Below are 20179 nucleotides of genomic sequence, written 5' to 3' on the forward strand. Positions count from 1 at the left end.
TTCAGTCCCAAAATCCTATTTTCCCTAACCCTAGCTCCTAACCCTAAAACTAACCCTAGCTCACCTAACCCTAAACATAATTGTAACGCTAATTCTAATCTTAACCCCCTAGAAATAACATTTGACCAGTTGGTCAATTTTTTTGGTTTACTATTCTTGTGGGGACTTCACAGACACACACACACAGTAAAGTCAATGATATAAACAGTAATAAAGCATATTTTACAGTGTGTGCTGTACCTTAATGTGAAAATCCTTGTCCACCAGTATGTTTTCTGGTTTGAGATCTTTGTGTATGACACGGTTCTTCATCAGGTACACCATCCCCTCCAGAATCTCCAGTATGATCCTGCCCTTGATAGATATCAGCACAGGCACCTGGAGAAAAGACAGGAATATATACAAATTGTTTGCCCAGAGAGAAAATAGCTTGTTGATATTACATAGAGAAAATCTGATATGGAGTTCTGTTTGAAAACCTTCCATCTCTGCAGTGAGTCCAGGACCTAACCTCATTCATATAGTGACATTGTAGACTAAGTTAACTGTTTTTGTGATATCCTCTCACCCGGTCCAGCATGGCCAGCAGGTTTCCTTTAGGGAGGAGCTCCATGACCAGAGAGTAGTCCCCATCCTCCAGGATCACCCCCAGCAGCTTGACCACCCGTTCATGGTTCAGTCTGCTCATCAGGCTGCCCTCCTCTAGCAGGGACTGCTTACTGCCCCTGAGGGAGTTAGGGAGGAAGGCTTGGTCAAGACTATGAGCTAGGTAAATATGTTCACTTGGAGATGTATCCCTATGTACTAACTGGGCCGCCTACTGTAGCCTAATTTATCACTATACACATCACAGGAACAGGTCTATAGACACCCAATTTCTCTGGTTTTATCGTCCTTTCTGTCACAGGAAAGAATAAGTGTAGCCTAAGCCTACCCACTGGCACTCCCAATGCTGGAAGGGAGTCCCTGAGTGAAAAAGTTAGGGAATCCCTGGTGTAGACTACAATATGAAAGTCAGTAGAGCGTGACAGTCAGAACACTTACAGACACTGGGGGAATCCTCTCTACCATAGCCCGTTATACTCACTCATTACGCGGTGGCCCGGTGTAGATGGTCTTCAGAACCACCTGGCCGAGGGTTTTGTGATAGCACAGATACACTGTCCCGAATCCACCGTAGTCCAGAGGCTCCTTTTTGATAAGGTCAGCGGATTTCATGTAGATGGAGTCCTGCGCAGTAGCCATGGCTTGCTACCTGGTCCTCGATCGGGTATTTCCTTCTAGCGTTGATACGAGACTAATGGATACATTGCTCTATTACTGGTCAATCACAATCGCCCATAATGTAAATAGTAACAATAGTATATTTCCGAACGAATGGAGGAGTAGGCTGAGGAGCCTCAGCAGCGTTACATTGACTCGAAATACAAAACTGAATATGGAAGTGAAAGACGTAGTCGGAAATCCAATACTGTAACTTGCTCTGTTAATAAAGAGTTGTCAACACATAAAGTGGATAACATCAATAATTTAACCAGTTTAATATTCAAGGTAAATTGGTCTATGTATTAAATAGGATAAAATATGTAGGTTAAATCGTGAATTATAGATAAATAACATACTTTTCATTCCACGGGTAGGCGTATAGTTCCGGGATTTGCCTTGCTGTCGCAATAGTGAAACAACTAAAAATATGTTGTGGAAGTTAGTTGCAGACCAGTGTTGCTAATCGAGAAAGGAGCATATGATTTATATGCAAATAGTCACTGACTATAGTAAGTAAGTAGCCTTGCACGAGACTTGGCTTGTGCGAGCCGGAACGGCTCATAGGGCAGGAGCCTATAATCCTGTTTGTGTAGCCTGAGGCAGCTTGGTGAATGGACAGGGTGCTAGTCTATCGCGGGGCCCCAATCTATCTCCTTAACGCTGAGTGCCAAGAGGCGACGCATCAGGTCCCATTTTTACAGTATTTGGTGTGACTCGGCCAGGGATTGACTTTAGGGAAGGCACTCTAAACACAAGTCCACTGAGAAAAACATTATTTAAAAATGTTCAATGTTTTTGTTCTGCGGTTTATATTATAAAGTGAATGGAGCTGAACATTTTGATCAAAGACGGATTCCTAGCCTGGGCAATAAGCTAGGCTAAACTCAATGATATCACAGTTGGACAACTTTTTTTTGTCACAAAACAATTCACATGTTCATAAAATTGCATAGTAGCCAATGTCAGATCGGGAGGCAAAAGATCATAAAAGTAAAAATAGTCCAGTAACATATAGCACTATCACCGCCTACTGGAGGTATGCATCTATCACAGTTAATCTACCAAAGAAGAGAACATGGATCATCATTACATTATTCACAACCAAGTATCTCCTAACTTTTGGGGGGCTTTACCCTTTATTTGTTTGTTTGTGTGTTGAGAGAGAGAGAAACAGAGAGAGAGAGAAACAGAGAGAGAGAGAGAAACAGAGAGAGACAGAAAGACAAAGAGAGACATGAGAAACATGTAGGCCACTTTACACTTATAGCCTGGCTGTTCCTGGAAGTCATTTGCCATTGATGGACAATGGGTCGTGCTGAGCAAGGATATGTCAGCCATGGCATTGTGAAAGACTGCACTAGATTATTTTTATAAGGATTGTCACCAGAGGGTTTAGTTTTTGGACAGTCTCAATTTGACTTTTTAAGACTTTGACCTTTTTGACTTCTCAAGTAATGAAATACAGTACATCAATAAAACCTATGGCATTGGAACCCACAGGCAGCAGGTGAAATACAATTATATATTAAAGGATAAAAATAGCTACCCTCAAAATAACCTGAACATTTGTCATAATCTACCTCATTGTACTTTACAGACACTAAAAAGGAAATAACAAGACACTTTCCCTTACCGGCACAATGACTCAACACAGCCAAACCACACTGAATTAAAGCAACACACTTGCAAAAACAAAGAGATTATGATCCATTGATAAAGTAAGACTTTCTCTGAAACCAGGATGGGAAACCACCTGAATTATAGTGCTTCTGAAGGTTTTGGGCTTTTGATGGTTTTGGGTGACGTGACTAGGCTACATTGAATGTGCAGAGTTAGGCCAAAGCCTACAGTACATCTGGAGTAGGCCTATATTCTGTAAACGCCCCCGACCTCCGCTATATTCTTTGCCTGTCCTCACTCACTAAAGCCACAACAAAGTATTTCACATCATCATTTGCCATTGCTCTGGGTTCTGTTTCATGGTCATTACAGTAACCCTGGCATCCTCTGTTTTAACTGGATCTTATTGTCTGCCTGTAATAGAGTCTGGGTGAATGAGTGGTTTAATCAATAACTGTATGGGTGCAATAGGCCTAAATGTACTATTGTCTGGCCTGATGCCTATTTTGTATAGCATTGTAACAATTTCTGCCCACAGCAAAGCTCAATAAGTTTGGTAAGCTTTTCATTCAAAGCAAATATCCCTCAATATGTTATTACTGGTCATGATATGTGATTGCAATTATTCAACAATATATACATTATGGTTTATGTGAAGACAGATACAAATAAGTTTTCAATATCTCACTGCTTGCCTCTTCTCCAAAATAATAAGTCCTGTAATTAATAACAGGTCAGATAACTGACCATTTCGAATCCCACCGTACCTTCTCCGCTATGCAATCCAGTTTCCGAGCTGGTCACGGGTGCACGTCAGCCACGCTCAAGGTCCTAAACAATATCATAACCGCCATCGATAGTACTGTGCATCGATAGTACTGTGCAGACGTCTTCATCGACCTGGCCAAGGCATTCGACTCTGTCAATCACCGTATTCTTATCAGCAGACTCAACAGCCTTGGTTTCTCTAATGACTGCCTCCCCTGGTTCACTAACTACTTCTCAGATAGAGTTCAGTGTGTCAAATCGGAGGGCCTGTTGTACGGACCTCTGGCAGTCTCTATTGGGGTGCCACAGGGTTCAATTCTCGGGCCGACTCTTTTCTCTGTATATATAAATGATGTCGTTCTTGCTGCGGGTCATTCTTTGATCCACCTCTACGCAGACGACACCATTCTGTATACATCTGGCCCTTCTTTGGACACCGTGTTAACAAACCTCCAAACAAGCTTCAACGCTATACAACACTCCTTCCGTGGCCTCCAACTGCTCTTAAATGCTAGTAAAATGAAATGCATGCTCATCAACCGATCGCTGCCCGCTCCCGCCCCACCGACTAGCATCACCACTCTGGACGGTTCTGACTTAGAATATGTGAACAACTATAAATACCTAGGTAACTGGCTAGACTGTAAACTCTCCTTCCAGACTCATATTAAGCATCTCCAATCCAAAATTAAATCTAGAATCGGCTTCCTATTTCACAACAAAGCCTCCTTTACTCATGTTGCCAAACATACCCTCGTAAAACTGACTATACTTGACTTTGGCGAAGTCATTTACAAAATAGCCTCCAACACTCTACTCAGCAAATTGGATGCAGTCTATCACAGTGCCATCCGTTTTGTCACCAAAGCCCCATATACTACCCACCACTGCGACCTGTATGCTCTCGTTGGCTGGTCCTCGCTACATATTCTTCACCAAACCCACTGGCTCCAGGTCATCTATAAGTCTTTGCTAGGTAAAGCTCCGCCTTATCTCAGCTCACTGGTCACCATAGCAACACCCTCCCGTAGCACGCACTCCAGCAGGTAAATTTCACTGGTCATCCCCAAAGCCAACACCTCCTTTGGCCGCCTTATATCTCCCTCACTAACTTTAAGCGTCAGCTGTCAGAGCAGCTTACCAATCGCTGCAGCTGTACACAGTCCATCTGTAAATAGCCCATCCAACCAACTGCAGTTGAAGCCAGAAGTTTACATACACTTAGGTTGGAGTCATTACAACTCGTTTTTCAACCACTTCACACATTTCTTGTTAACAAACTATAGTTTTGGCAAGTCGGTTAGGACATCTACTTTGTGCATGACACAAGTAATTTTTCCAACAGTTGTTTACATTATTTCACTTATAATTTACTGTGTCACAATTCCGGTGGCTCAGAAGTTTACATACACTAAGTTGACTGTGCCTTTAAACAGCTTGAAAATTCCAGCAAAATGGTGTCATGGCTTTAGAAGCTTCTGATAGTCTAATTGACATCATTTGAGACAATTGGAGGTGTACCTGTGGATGTAATTCAAGGCCTACCTTCAAACTCAGCGGGAAAATCAAAAGAAATTAGCCAAGACCTCAGAAAATAAATTGTAGACCTCCACAAGTCTGGCTCATCCTTGGGAGCAATTTCTAAATGCCCGAAGGTACCACGTTAATCTGTACAAACAATAGTACGCAAGTATAAACACCATGGGACCATGCAGCCGTCATACCGCTCAGAAAGGAGACGCATTCTGTCTCCTAGAGATGAACGTACTTTGGTGCGAAAAGTGCAAATCAATCCCAGAACAACAGCAAAGGACCTTGTGAAGAACAGGTACAAAAGTATCTATATCCACAGTAAAACGAGTCCTATATCGACATAAACTGAAAGGCCGCTCAGCAAGGAAGAAGACACTGCTCCAAAACCACCATAAAAAGCCAGAATACGGTTTGCAACTGCAAATAGGGACAAAGATCGTACTTTTTGGAGAAATGACCTCTGGTCTGATGAAACAAAAATAGAACTGTTTGGCCATAATGACCATCGTTATGTTTAGAGGAAAAAGGGGGAGACTTGCAAGCCCGAAGAACACCATCCCAACCGTGAAGCACGGGAGTGGCATCATCATGTTGTGGGGGTGCATTGCTGCAGGAGGGACTGGTGCACTTCACAAAATAGATGGCATCATGAGGTAGGAAAATGATGTGGATATATTGAAGCAACATCTCAAGACAACAGTCAGGAAGTTAAAGGTTGCTTGCAAATGGGTCTTCCAAATGGACAATGACTCCAAGCATGCTTCCAAAGTTGTGGCAAAATGGCTTAAGGACAACAAAGTCAAGGTATTGGAGTGGCCATCACAAAGTCCTGACCTCAAACCTATAGAACATTTGTGGGCAGAACTGAAAAAGCATGTGCGAGCAAGGAGGCCTACAAACCTGACTCAGTTACACCAGCTCTGTCATGAGGAATGGGCCAAAATTCACCCAACTTATTGTGGGAAGCTTGTGGAGGGCTGCCTGAAACGTTTGACCCAAGTTAAACAATTTAAAGGCAATGCTACCAAATACTAATTGAGTGTATGTAGACTTCTGACCCACTGGGAATGTGATGAAAGAAATAAAAGCTGAAATAAATCACTCTACTATTATTCTGACATTTCACATTTTTAAAATAAAGTGGTGATCCTAACTGACTTAAGACAGGGAATTTTTACTAGGATTAAATGTCAGGAATTGTGAAAAACTGAGTTTAAATGTATTTGGCTAAGGTGTATGTAAACTTCCGACTTCAACTGTACCTACCTCATCCCCATATTTGTTTTTGTTTTTCTGCTCTTTTGTACACCAGTATTTCTACTTGCACATCCTCATCGGCACATATATCACTCCGATGTAAATTGCTAAATTGTAATTACTTTGCCACTATGGTCTATTTATTGCCTTACCTGCTTACTTCATTTGCACACACATTATACAGATTTTTCTGTTGTGTCATTGACTGTACGTTTGTTTATCCCATGTGTAACTCTGTGTTGTTGTTTTTGTCGCACTGCTTTGCTTTATCTTGGCCAGGTCGCAGTTGTAAATGAAAACTGGTTCTCAGCTGGCCTACCTGGTTAAATAAAGGCGAAATAAAAAAATAAAAAAAATAATGATAAACAAAAATGTTGAGTGAGTGGCTTTTACCCAAAATGAGTATGTATGTTGTGAAATTAGAATACTTTGTTTTGACACTAGAGAAAACAACTCTATGTCCATTCCTTCATTCATGAGTTGAGAGATTGTCACGACTTCCGCTGAAGTCGGTCCCTCTCTTTGTTCGGGCGGCATTCGGCGGTCGACGTCACCGGCCTTCTAGCCATCGCCGATCCACTTTTCATTTTTCATTTGTTTTGTCTTTGTCTTACACACCTGGTTTCAATCCCCCAATTACTTGTTCATTATTTAACCCTCTGTTCCCCCATGTTTGTTTGTGAGTAATTCTTTATTGTATTGCGGTCCGTATTGTGTGGCCTTGTATTTACGACGTGTATTGTGATATATTTTGAGTAAAATTGCTTTCTTTACTCTTATCTGCTGTCCTGCGCCTGACTCATCTCACCAGCTACACACAGACGCTTTACAGAGATCTTTGACTGTATGCCTATTGCCTATACAGTGGGTTCCAAAATAACTGGCAACCCTGACTGGCAATGCACAAACAATACTTTAAAAAATATAAACAAAATAATTATAGAGATAAACTCAAAATACCAACATGTGAGAAATACTGTACTTTATTAATGTTTCAATGGAACCCACCAAAATAATGTATTTATTTAATGATTTTTTGAATGATTTTTAAACAATGTGCGATGTTTAACAGTGAGAATCGCAGAATGGTGAACTTACTAAATGACTGAGAGTTTGACTGTGTGTTATTAGGTTGCTTCTTGTGTAAATATTTTCCGTCTGGATTTTAATTATTTTTTATCAATGTCCTCCAAATCAAGGTTTCACAATTAATGGCACCCTTAAAGATGATTGTAAATAACAAAATTAAACCAGGAATTAAATTCTACTTATTTAAGTTTATCTAGTTTATTGAGCCATTACATCACTTCCTGTTTCATTAGGGTATAAAAATGAGGTAACACGCATGCAATATCCCTTTGTCATCCAACACCATGAAGAAGACAAAAAAACTGGCAGTTCAAAAGAGACAGGTGGTCATAGACCTTCATAAATCTGGTAATGGCTGCAAGAAGATCCACAAATGATTGAATATACCACTGAGCACTGTCAGGGCAATTATTTAAAAAATATAACAAATATGGAACAGTTGAAAACCTCACGGGTAGAAGACGGAAATGCATTTTGCCCCCCAGGATAGGGAGGAGGATGGTGAGAGAAGCAACAAAATCCCCAGAATCACTGTGAAAGAATTGCAGGCCTTGGTGGCGTCTTGGGGTCACCAGGTTTCAAAAAGCACCATCAGACGCCACCTCCACAACCACAGGCTCTTTGGAAGGGTTGCCAGAAGAAAGACCTTACTGACCCCAAGACACAGACGCAAGCGCTTGGAGTTTGCCAAACGTCATTTAAATTATGACTGGAAGAAGGTGCTCTGGTCAGATGAGACCAAAATTTAACGGTTTGGTCAGATACAGCATCGGCATGTTTGGCGTCGAAACAGAGATGCATACAAGGAGAGGCACCTCATACCCACGGTGAAATATGGTGGTGGGTCAGTGATGTTTTGGGCCTGTTTTAATTCCAGAAGTACAGGGGCACGGGTTAAGATTGATGGCATAATGAATTCCACCAAGTATCAGGCAATTTTGGCTGACAATCTGGTTGCCTCTGCCAGAAGGCTGGGACTTGTCCGTAGGTGGACTTTCCAACAAGACAATGACCTGAAACATACTTCAAGATCCACACAGAAATGGTTCTGTGACAACAAAGTTCTGCCCTGGCCATCTCAGTCGCCGGACCTCAATCTAATCGAAAACCTGTGGGCTGAGTGGAAGAGGGCAGTTGATAAGCACAAACCCAAGAATGTGAAGGATCTTGAAAGGATCTGCATAGAGGAATGGTCCAAAATCCCTCCAAATGTGTTCCTTAACCTTGTCAAACATTACAGGAAAAGACTCCATGCTGTTATCCTTGCCAGAGTTGGTTGCACTAAGTACTAAATGAGGAGTGCCAATAATTATTTAACCTTGATTTTGGTGAAATGTATTTTGTATTAAATAATTGTATGATTTTGGTTGGTTCCATTGAAACATTAATAATGTACAGTATTTGTCACATGTTGGTATTTTGATTTTATCTCTAATTATATTTTTTATATATTTTTATATGTGTTGCCAGTCAGGGGTGCCAGTCATTTTGGAGCCCACTGTAGGTGAAGCCTACCCATAGAGTCTATGGCATAGACTGTATAAAAATGGTGAATATAAAAATAAGCGTAGGCCTGCCATCCTTCATTTACAGAGACCATGCCTCTCTAGATAAGCAAAAACTACATATCCCAGGAAGCATTGAAAACATCGGGAGCTTTAAGGAACAGCGCTGCTGCAGACTGTGTGAGTCCTCGATCGTTCGCAATTTGGGGAGCTCTTGGGAAAGCCGTTGGAGACCTACTTCTCGAGACAAGAGTACAACAATAAATGCCGTAATTTCCATTTGTTGGTTTTACAGAATTCTTCGTTTAGAATGGGTAATGGGCTCAATAAGGTATGTTATTCGTTGATATACAGCCTATGCATGCGCTCCTAAAGCAAAGTTTACGCATGGTCGCTGAGTAGGCTACAGTAGTTCTGTAGACAGGGGGTTTCAATGAATATAGAATGTCAATCAAACGCGTGTAGTCAAATGTGTTTAATGCGTGTGTTCTATTGGTGTTATAAACACGTATTACATCTAATTTATATTGAATCGGTGCACAATTGCATAATACAATATTCCACTTCAGGCCATCTGCCGTAAGAGTGTCTGTTTGTCGCTGTATGTATGCTACTGTACACTGTACACTTTAATGACTCTAGCTGTCTATCAAAGTAGACACACCCGGTGTGTAGGCGTTGTGCTTTTACATTCCAACTCCTTGGCTACACATTGGACAGATTTCTGTTGAAAATGATCAAAGCATGCTACATTTGGTGATATTACTTGGGTGTAATGCATTGCTGTGTCTTATCACATACTGTAGGCTACATGTCATCATGGATACTTTAGCAAATGACCTTCTCAAATGTTGGCTTGGTACTTGGTGTACACAACAGGTGTCATCAACTGTTTTCAATTGGAAAAGCTTTCTGCACCTCTCATCATTGTTATTCCAGCTGGGTTTGAGATGGGGGAGGAGAGGTATGAGGGACACAGGCACACACACACACGCACACGCACACACACACGCACACACACAGTGGATGAAAAAGTACCCAATGACTCAAGTAAAAGGGAATGTTACGGATAGCCAGGGTCACACTCCAACACTCAGGCATAATTTACAAACAAAGCATTTGTGTTTAGTGAGCCTTCCAGATCAGAGGCAGTAGGGATGACCAGGGATGTTCTCTTGATAAGTGTATGAATTTGACCATTTTTCTGTCCTGCTAAGCATTCAAAATGCAACGAGTACTTTTGGGTGACATGGAAAATGTATGGAGTAAAAATTACATTATTTTCTTTAGGAATGTAGTGAAGGAAAAGTAAAAGTAGTCCAAAATATAAATAGTAAAGTAAAGTACAGATAACCCAAAAAACTACTTAAGTAGTACTTTCAAGTATTATTATGACATTTCCAGCTACAATAGTCATTTACAACATTAACAATGTCTACACTGTATTTCTGATCAATTTTATGTTATTTTAATGGACAAAAAATGTGCTTTTCTTTCAAAAACAAGGACATTTCTAAGTGACCCCAAACTTTTGAACGGTAGTATACACACACACACACACACACACACACACACACACACACACACACACACACACACACAGATCCTACATTAACATGTCTTATTATCACTATTATTTTGTGTGGCATCAGAGTGAACTGTGTCGGTTATGTGAGCTCACTCGCCTCTGGTATTTGGTGTCAAACTAAATATACAGTCTCTGCACCTCCATGTTGTCTTTCCTTGAGAACACAGGCTATATATTTGAGTTTCGTCTTTGCTGTCAATAGTGGCACAGGAGTATAGGCCCAGGGGCTTGTGTTTTAAGTAGTAAAATGGTTGCTTAGCCTAGTTATTTGTGTAATGAATGAAATGCTTGTTGTAATTATGTCAGGTTTAAGAACACTGGTGAATGTAAACAACAGGTCACACAATAATATTCAATGTTTATCTTCCCATAGGTCCTGCCTGACTTGTACTTGGGAAACTTCAAAGGTAAGTGTTTCTTCCCAGCTATACTGGTCAAAGGCTTGAGCTAAGGATAAGACCAATGAAGACACCCCTTCACCATTTTCCCTTCCAGTACATTTCAGTGGCACATTCATATTTGAGAACATTCTATGAATATTTAATAGATGATTCATGTGTTTGTCATTCAATACTTGTTTTCCTTTAGATGCGAGGGACAGGGAACAGTTAGCAAGGAACAACATCACACACATCCTCTCCATCCATGACAGTGCAGCCCCTATCCTGCCGGTAAGAAAACAATTCCCAGTGGACCATTCGCTAGATCCAATTTAGATGGATGTTAATGTTACAAATCAAGATCCAATTTAGATGGATGTTAATGTTACAAATCAAGATCTGCATCCAAAAATGCAGACACAGTTTGGTTAAGTAAATAAATTGACAGTCCCCATGTCAGTCCTCATGACTGCTACAGCAGTATGGGAATGTGGCTTAGTGTGTAATATTAGACTAGGCCCCATCCCAAACAAAACAGGTTCACATTACATCAATAGAAACCATTTGTTGGAGCCTGTATGAGCTCTGTGGGAGGGTGTAGGCGGTAGAGAGGAGTATTCATTTTAGTTTCTGACCCAGTGCTCTGGCTCTAGCTTGTGTGGGATTTGGTGTTCTCATATTCTACTACTCCCTATAGAAACTAGGACAGTCTGTCCCATTTCTTTACTTCCTCACTACAGCTGCAGTCACCACATCAGAAACACAGTCTATAGGATAGGACCTGGTGTGTAAGCTTACATAATGGTTTTTATTGTTTGCAGACACACTTGTAAGACTGAGAGCATTATGTAATAGTGTGTTGTTTAGAGTGGTGTTTACAACGATCCTGCCGGCATGCTTTGCCTATTAGATTGTAATTGTGTTAGAGCATATAACAGTTGTCTGTTTTCCTGCAGGAGATTACCTATCTATGCATCTCAGCAGCAGACCTGCCCACACAAAACCTGTAAGTACCCCAACACACAGCACCACACAGTACACAAGGCTACCATACAGAACAGAACAGAACAGCACCGGACTGAAGCAGACTAGACCAGTCAGATCCATTCTATCCAGCACACACACTCTGTGTGGGCGTCTCTAGTTCATGTTCTCCTGATATGAAAATGATATGCTTCACATGCTCACCAGTTGACTGTGAATCAAAGCACTGAATAAATCACCAGCTAACTAGGCGATTCAGCTTCTTATTTCTCTAATGAGAAATCATGGAATGCTTTTTACTCATTAAGATTTAGACAAAAAACATGCAGAGATGTACTGAGCACCGACATATCAACATATACATACATAAATAGGTGGATAGATCGATGCTGTAAAACATGCACATATGCACACACACATTTCCTCTGGTTGAGTGCATAGAGTGCAGGTGGCCTGGTCCTCTATGCCGGAAGGAACAGGAAGTCTCTGGTTCTCTATGAGTTGCCTCGTCCGTCTGCACTGCGCCTCTATTTTTATAACACTCCCGAAAAAGACGCACGCACTCACGCACACACTAACACCCAGGCACCCAGATGTCACTGTCAACTCCCCTGTTACTCCCACACCTTGCCTCTCCAGCAAGGTGTGTGAAACCTGCAGGTGAAATGTTAAACTGGCCCTGGCTAGCCAGAGACGGACAGACACCACTTGCTCATCCTGGTCCTGTCAGGAGGATAGATGGATGGCCCTAGGGCCTAGAAGAACACACCCATGCTCACCCCTACGGCCCTCCCCTCACCCATACCCTTCACTGCTCGCACACCACAGGTGGCTGATGGCACCGTAATTGGGGAGGATGGGCTCATAGTAATGGCTGGAATGGAATAAATGCAATAGTATCGAACACATCAAACACATGGTTTCCATGTGTGTTTTTCCACCTTCCCATTCACTCCATTCCAGCCATTATTATGAGTCGTTCTCCTCTCAGCATTATGACTCGTTACCCACTCATCCCCCCACTTTCTATGACTGGGGTGGAGGGCCCGTTTTACAGCTTTTTTGGCGACTTTAATGTTACTTGTCCTATATGCTTTGTCTTCCACAACAGATACAATGTTGTTACCATTGTGGGAATGGTAACTGGTTTGTTATTGTGTTATGACCTGCTTATGACTGTACATAACCTGTATGTGTGTCCTTCTCAGGACACAGCACTTCAAACAGAGCATCATGTTCATGCACGAGTCCCGGCTGAAAGGAGAGGGCTGTCTGGTCCACTGGTGAGTCATAAACTTCTTCATTTGTCCATCTGTTACTGTATCTCTGGGTTAATCTGAGTGCTCACAAGTGAACCCATGTGTGACTATGGTAAGCAGCACATAGACAGATAAGACAGAAGGCTATTCTTGAACTTCCCCCAAAAACAATCTTGATTTGAATGTATTGTGTTGTTAAATTATCTGAGGTATCTCTGGTGAGGGTCTTCTGAGAAATACAGAAGACCCTTCCTTTATATACATTTTCTAATGTTGCCTCCACAGCCTCTATCTTTGACTTCCAATTCAAGTAAATGTATTGTCTATTAATATGACCTGCTGATGTCCATGCCCTTTATCTCTATCATGGCCATGCCAGCCCCTATCCATCTCTCCCTCTTAAATTTAAAGTCCCCATATTTGGGGACCCTATTTGATTTGTTTTATTCAATTCAGGCTGGTATGAGAACGGTAGCCCCTATCTGCAAAACCAGGATGTCTGCGGAAAGCTGAGTATCTTGGCTATTGATCGGCGCCTTCAAATCTTTGGTGTGACTTATTACCATATATGGGCATACGAATTTATAACGGCAGGCCGAGCCGATAACCTCATTTCAAGATGGCTGCTACCTACATTCCGGTTAGCGTTGTGAAGCATAAAGGAAATAAACACGGAATACGTTGATAAACACCGAAAGCCGGGACTCCACAGATCATAAGGATATCTTATTCATCTGCCTGTGACCTACCATTATTGATCACCAGTGCAGAGAGTCAAAATGTTTATTTTACACAACGTTTTCATCAAACAAATCATAATCGAATCAAACTTTATTTGTCACATGGGCCGAATACAAGTGTAGACCTTACCGTGAAATGCTTACTTACAAGCCCTTAACCAACAGTGGACAAGTAACACCCCCTGTATATAGCCTCGTTATTATTATGTTATTGTGTTACTTTTTATTATTTTTACTTTAGTTTATTTTGTAAATATTTTCTTAACTCTTCTTGAACTTTAGCATAAAATGCTTCTCAAGGGGTAAAAAAAGGTAAAAACTAAGAATATCGAACAGAAACCTAAAAAGAAAGCAACTATGAATAAGTATACCGACATAGAAGCTTTGAATAAAATACTGGAGTCGGACTCGGATCAAGGGGAACGAAAATTTCGACTCGGCCGACGAAGATTGCTTTCTAGAAGGATTGGATCCACTTTTAGATCTGTAAGTAAATTATTTTCATGACTTTATATATTTACTATAGGTATTTCGTTTTTTACAAATTGTCTGCTTTTTGTGCTTTGGATTTAGTTACCATAGGCCTATGTAACAAGTAATTTCAATGTTATATATTTCCAAAGTAGTTATTGTCTATGTTTCATATTAGTTCACTGTTTGCTGTTTGCTGTTCTAAGTTTCATCCTTGTAACTTTGGAGAGGCCACTTAACTCTCATGGCCATTGTTTATTTGTGGTTGTCACCTCTGCCTTTGTGTTACTGTTTGCATTGTGTGTCCTTCACACCTTCTATATGAGAGTCACTGTACAGATAATGTTTAGGCTTGGTGTTTTTACTTTACAGTAATGTAGTTTTGTAAATTTTAGTCAACTGTAATTCTGTGTCTTACAACAATATATCCCTTTATTTTATTCACCACAGAGTGGAGGATGCAGAATATTTGGATGGTGACTTTTGGGAGCTACACCTCCCCTGAAAGCGCCCCCGACAGTCAAGGTTTTCACCCCCCACTGCTGTGTCAATCACCCTGTCTGATGATTCTACAACCACTACTCTGCAAAGACCCCACTCCTCTTCAACCACCCCCACTGCTGTGTCAATCACCCTGTCTGATGGTTCTACATCCACCACTCTGCAAAGACCCCACTCCTCTTCAACCACCCCCACTGCTGTGTCAATCACCCTGTCTGATGGTTCTACATCCACCACTCTGCAAAGACCCCACTCCTCTTCAACCACCCCCACTGCTGTGTCAATCACCCTGTCTGATGGTTCTACATCCACCACTCGACAAAGGCCCCACTCCTCTTCAACCACCCCCACTGCAGTGTCAATCATCCCATCTGATGATTCTACAACCACCACTCTGCAAAGACCCCACTCCTCTTCAACCACCCCCACTGCTGTGTCAATCACCCTGTCTGATGGTTCTACATCCACCACTCGACAAAGGCCCCACTCCTCTTCAACCACCCCCACTGCAGTGTCAATCATCCCATCTGATGATTCTACAACCACTACTCCGCAAAGACCCCACTCCTCTTTTACCACCCCCACTGCAGGCCCTGGCACCAGTTCCCTCTGTGCAAGTTCATCTGGAGGTGCGGGGGCAGGGAGGAGATCTAGGCCTCAATAAAGAAGAGGGAGAGACAGAGGGAGAGGCAGTGGAAGCAGCACAACAGAGGGAGAGGAAAGTGAGGACAGGTGGCATACGGTCTTTGAAGATGATGAGGAACCAGAACAAATTTGGTTTAAACCCAAACGACTGAAGGCCCACAGTTGGTTAGTGATGAAACATACTGCCCCTTACCGCTGTTTCAGCTCTACTTTATCACCTCTGTACTGGGAACACTAATTAGTAATACCAACAAGTATGGGGACAAGAAGCAGCAGGGGGGAAGGAAGATGTCCTGAAAACCTGTCACCTTGGGTGATATGCTCAACTAAACTTCCTTGGTGATTTACATGGGACTGGTAAAGGTATCAAGACTAGTTGACAACTGGAGCAAGTCCCCACTCAATCGGTTTGAGTTCCCCACCTCCATCATGAGTGAAACCTGATTTTTGGCCATCAACCGTACTATTCACATGAGTGACCCACAAAAGGATCAGGAGAATGACCAGAAGGGGACTGCAGGGTATGATCGTCTTGCAAGAGTCAAGCCCCTTTATCATGACATGGTGGAGTCATGCAAAACTTACCTCCAGCCTGCTCAAAATCTATCTATAGATGAGTGAATGGTTGCCTCAAAGGCTTGAATTGGCTTGAAGCGATATATGAAAAATAAGCAGACCAAATGTGGCTACAAGCTCTTTGTGCTAGCCAATTCAACCTCTGCCTATACGTGGAACTTTTTCCATTTAAACTCAGCAAAAAAAAGAACTGTCCCTTTTTCTGGACCCTGTCTTTCAAAGATAATTTGTAAAAATCCAAATAACTTCATAGATCTTCATTGTAAAGCGTTTAAACACTGTTTCCCATGCTTGTTCAATGAACCATAAAAAATGTATGAACATGCACCTGTGGAACGGTCGTTATGACACTAACAGCTTACAGACGCTAGGCAATTAAGTTATGAACACTTAGGACACTAAAGAGGCCTTTCTACTGACTCTGAAAAATACCAAAAGAAAGATGCCCAGGGTCCCTGCTTATCTGCGTGAACGTGCCTTAGGCATGCTGCAAGGAGGCATGAGGACTGCAGATGTGGCTCTCAATCAGATCTCAATCCCATTGAGTATGTCTGGGACCTGTTGGATCGGAGGGTGAGGGCTAGGGCCATTCCCCCCAGAAATGTCCGGGAACTTGCAGGTGCCTTGGTGGAAGAGTGGGGTATCATCTCACAGCAAGAACTGGCAAATCTGGTGCAGTCCATGAGGAGGAGATGCACTGCAGTACTTAATGCAGCTGGTGGCCACACCAGATACTGACTGTTACACCCCCCTTGTTCTTTGTTCAGGGACACATTATTCCATTTCTGTTATGCAGTTGATGGACTTCCCCTTACTTGGCGGTGGGTACAATTTCTTTGTGGACAATTTTTATTCTAGTCCCATAGTTTTCATAGACCTCTTGATAAAGAAAATAGGGGCTTGTGTCACCATTCGTCCTAACAGAATTGGTTTCCCCAAGACCAAGGTAAACAACTGTCACGGTTGTGTGGAGAGACGGACCAAGGCGCAGCGTGCTTTGAGTTCCACATCTTTATTTTTTGTGAAACTTACAAAACAAAAAGGAAACAAACAACGAACCGTAACATAAGAGGTGCAGCATGCACTAACTCAAAATAAGATCCCACAAAAACCAGTGGGGAAATGGCTGCCTAAATATGATCCCCAATCAGAGACAATGATAAACAGCTGCCTCTGATTGGGAACCATACCAGGCCAACATAGACATAAAACAACCTAGATAATCCACCCTAGTCACACCCTGGCCTAACCAACATAGAGAATAAAAGGCTCTCTATGGTCAGGGCGTGACAACAACATGAAAAGACAGTGGAGAGGGGGGCCATACGTTGGATCAGGACTAACAAGCTGCTAGGGAAGTAACTATGCTCACCACACAGCATAAGGCATTCAATGTTTCAAGGAGCGTGAAAAATGCCAATGGGTGATGGGTAAGGAAGAATGTCCCCATTCCTGTTTCTGTGAAGGACTACAATGCCAGCATGGGCGGTGTCGACCTATTTGATGCTCTGATAGGCTACTACCAGGTCCTCCACAAGACCAGGAAGTGGTATAATACTTTTTTTTTTACCACTTCGTGGACATTGCTACAGTATATACTTTTATTCTCCACAAGCAGATGGCCAAAGCAAAGGTCAAACCCCTCTCTCCCAGTTGGCCTTCCAACAGCAGCTGGTGTTGGATTGGGGGCCCAAAGCAACCTCACAACCATCACAATACCTCCCCTCCCCTCCTCAAAGTGAGTGCCACTATCCAACACACATGCCAAAAGACAAAAGGAAGATCTGCAAGCATTACACAAAAGAGGGTGGGGGGGGGATGGGAGAGGGACTGCTTCAAAGACTATCATGACATGCACAAGCTATGGTGAAAGTGAAATCTAATCACCTTCACCTGGGATGTAAAACCAACACGAATGCCATTTGTAAATAGTTCAGCTTATTTCTTTTTCAGATTTTTTTTTTGTGAAAGACACGTGTGTAACCAAGTTTGTGTTTGATGAAGACATTTTTATATATTTTTTATGCATATCTATTGCTTTTATATTGTTTTTGTAAACAGTTAATTTGTATGTGGGACCAATACATTGGATATGCCTAGGCTAAATGTTCAGGCACTTTGGAGAGGCTACAAAAACACTTGGAATCCCCTGTATGTCCCCCGAAACCACCACAATGTTTGAGAGAGGATGGTGTTTAAGAAATTTAGTTTTTATAAAGAACAATAACTTTTAGGCACCCCCAGTTTGCAAAAACAGTGCAATTACCACATTCGGACACTTTGGAGAGGTTGAAAGGGCACTTGAATGTACCCTGGGTACCCCATAACACCACCACAACGTCTGATTGAGGTTGATATGGTAGACATTGTGTTTCTATACTGAACAAATAGCATTTAAGGATTGCAAATATGTACTAGCACTGGCATGATCTAATTTACAGACATATGCCACTTTGGAGAGGTTTAGGGACACTTGGAAACGTCCACACCTGACACCACTTACTAAAACATCTGCCCATTTCTAGTTGTTAGGTCTATCTATCCCATTTGCTTTCTGATATTGTTCACATGTTGTGGAAGCATCTTATGTGTTTTCAGCTCTAGTCATCAATTATTCACTTATAGCTTGTCAATAAAAAAAAGAAAGGTTATTTTGTGTGCGCTTGATCTTGTGTATTCTGAACTATGTAACTCCTATCTATCTTCTGATCATTTCCTCATAATCTCCCAGATGTCTTCTTTCCAAATATGCCACGTTTTTGCATGTCAGAATCATGTAATTACACATAAATAGCAGTTACTTTTGGGTAAGTCTATTTAGGCGGGAATCTACATTTTGCCATTACATTTAAGAGGTTAACCATCCATTCCTCTCTCCATGCAGTCTGGCGGGTGTGTCTCGGAGTGTCTCCCTGGTGGTGGCCTACATCATGACAGTGACAGGGCTGGGCTGGCAGGAGGCTCTGGCTGCTGTGAGGGTGGCTCGGCCCTGCGCTGGCCCCAACCTGGGGTTTCAGCGCCAGCTCCAGGAGTTTGAGACCACTCACGCAGACCAGGTCAATACAGAGGGGGATAGAGGGAGGACAGGGGGAAAGATGTCAGTCTAGGTACAGGTGACAGTGTAAGAGATGCAGGCACTCTTGGAGGGAATGGAAGTTCAATAAAAAGGAGTTTCTTACCATAGAAAATGTATGTGTTATGCATTAAAGCCTTCAGAGAGAGGAGTAGCCTTGTAGTTACTTGAGGAAGAGTATACAGCTGCCTCAACAGACAAGAATATTGACATACTGTATGTTGCTGTCTGTCTCTCCAGTACAGGGAGTGGCTTCGGCAGGAGTACAAAGAGAGTCCCTTCAATGACGAGGATGACATCCGCATCCTGTTGACAAGGAGTCTCAAACCCAACGGGGTGGCGATGGAGGTGAATATTGAGCCGCCCACCCCTCCAGGATTGCAGGGTACCTGAGACCCCTTATCCAGGTCTTAAGTCTTGCATTGTGGGATGATACCACTCTGGCCCCAAGAGGGGGGGTTCTCTCTCTGTCAGTACGCCGTTGGACCAGTCTCTCTCTCTGTTGTTGTCCCTTTGTTGGAGAAGACTGGGGGAGGATGGGCCGATTGATGCACCATTTTGAGAAGGTTTATTGATGTTTTATTATGGCTAATACTACTGGTTTCATTACCCCTATTTTATGTATATAGCTATGTATACCACGTTCTGTATTTGTACTTGTTTTTCTAAATCTTGAAAATGTATAATATTGTTACCATGTCATTTGTTTCTTCTTGAAGCCATGTCAGCTTTTTGTGCAATAATAAAAGGATTCAAGTCACTGTGTGATTAAATGGTTATTAACTGCTGTGTGTGCTGTCAGATACCATGTGATGACAGAAAGACATTCTCTGTGCTCTCTGTTTCGGGTCTATTTCCTGTTTGTGTCTAATGCAAAGGAAGCCTTGCATGACAGCAGTAAAAACAACCTTTTCAGCCACCTTT

The 20179-nt window shown here is 42.2% G+C and overlaps 2 protein-coding genes across 3 annotated transcripts in view; one reads left to right on the plus strand and one right to left on the minus strand.

Moving 5' to 3' along the window:
- The window catches only part of LOC106569156 (receptor-interacting serine/threonine-protein kinase 1), a 19899-nt gene extending 17995 nt beyond the window's left edge, over positions 1-1904 (minus strand). Inside the window, exons 1-4 of one of the 2 annotated variants that reach the window (XM_045694175.2) lie at positions 1623-1904; positions 1088-1297; positions 569-725; positions 241-378 (exon numbers count right to left, since the gene is read on the minus strand). In XM_045694175.2, the coding sequence (XP_045550131.1) occupies positions 241-378; positions 569-725; positions 1088-1245 (453 nt within the window). In that variant the 5' untranslated portion in view covers positions 1246-1297; positions 1623-1904. The remainder of the gene's footprint in view (positions 1-240; positions 379-568; positions 726-1087; positions 1298-1622) is intronic. The other variant, XM_014140193.3, reaches the window with a different exon arrangement.
- A 7288-nt stretch (positions 1905-9192) lies between these two features.
- Positions 9193-20015, plus strand: dusp22b (dual specificity phosphatase 22b). Its single transcript, XM_014140192.3, has 7 exons — positions 9193-9369; positions 11000-11033; positions 11215-11297; positions 11963-12012; positions 13199-13273; positions 19067-19238; positions 19496-20015. The coding sequence occupies exons 1-7, from the start codon at positions 9349-9351 to the stop codon at positions 19646-19648; spliced, it is 588 nt and encodes a 195-aa protein (XP_013995667.1). The 5' UTR covers positions 9193-9348; the 3' UTR covers positions 19649-20015.
- Positions 20016-20179: the final 164 nt, after the last annotated feature.

The sequence above is a fragment of the Salmo salar genome, chromosome 14, assembly GCF_965601325.2.
Source record: "Salmo salar chromosome 14, fSalSal1, whole genome shotgun sequence".
NCBI classification, from domain to species: Eukaryota; Metazoa; Chordata; class Actinopteri; order Salmoniformes; family Salmonidae; genus Salmo; species Salmo salar.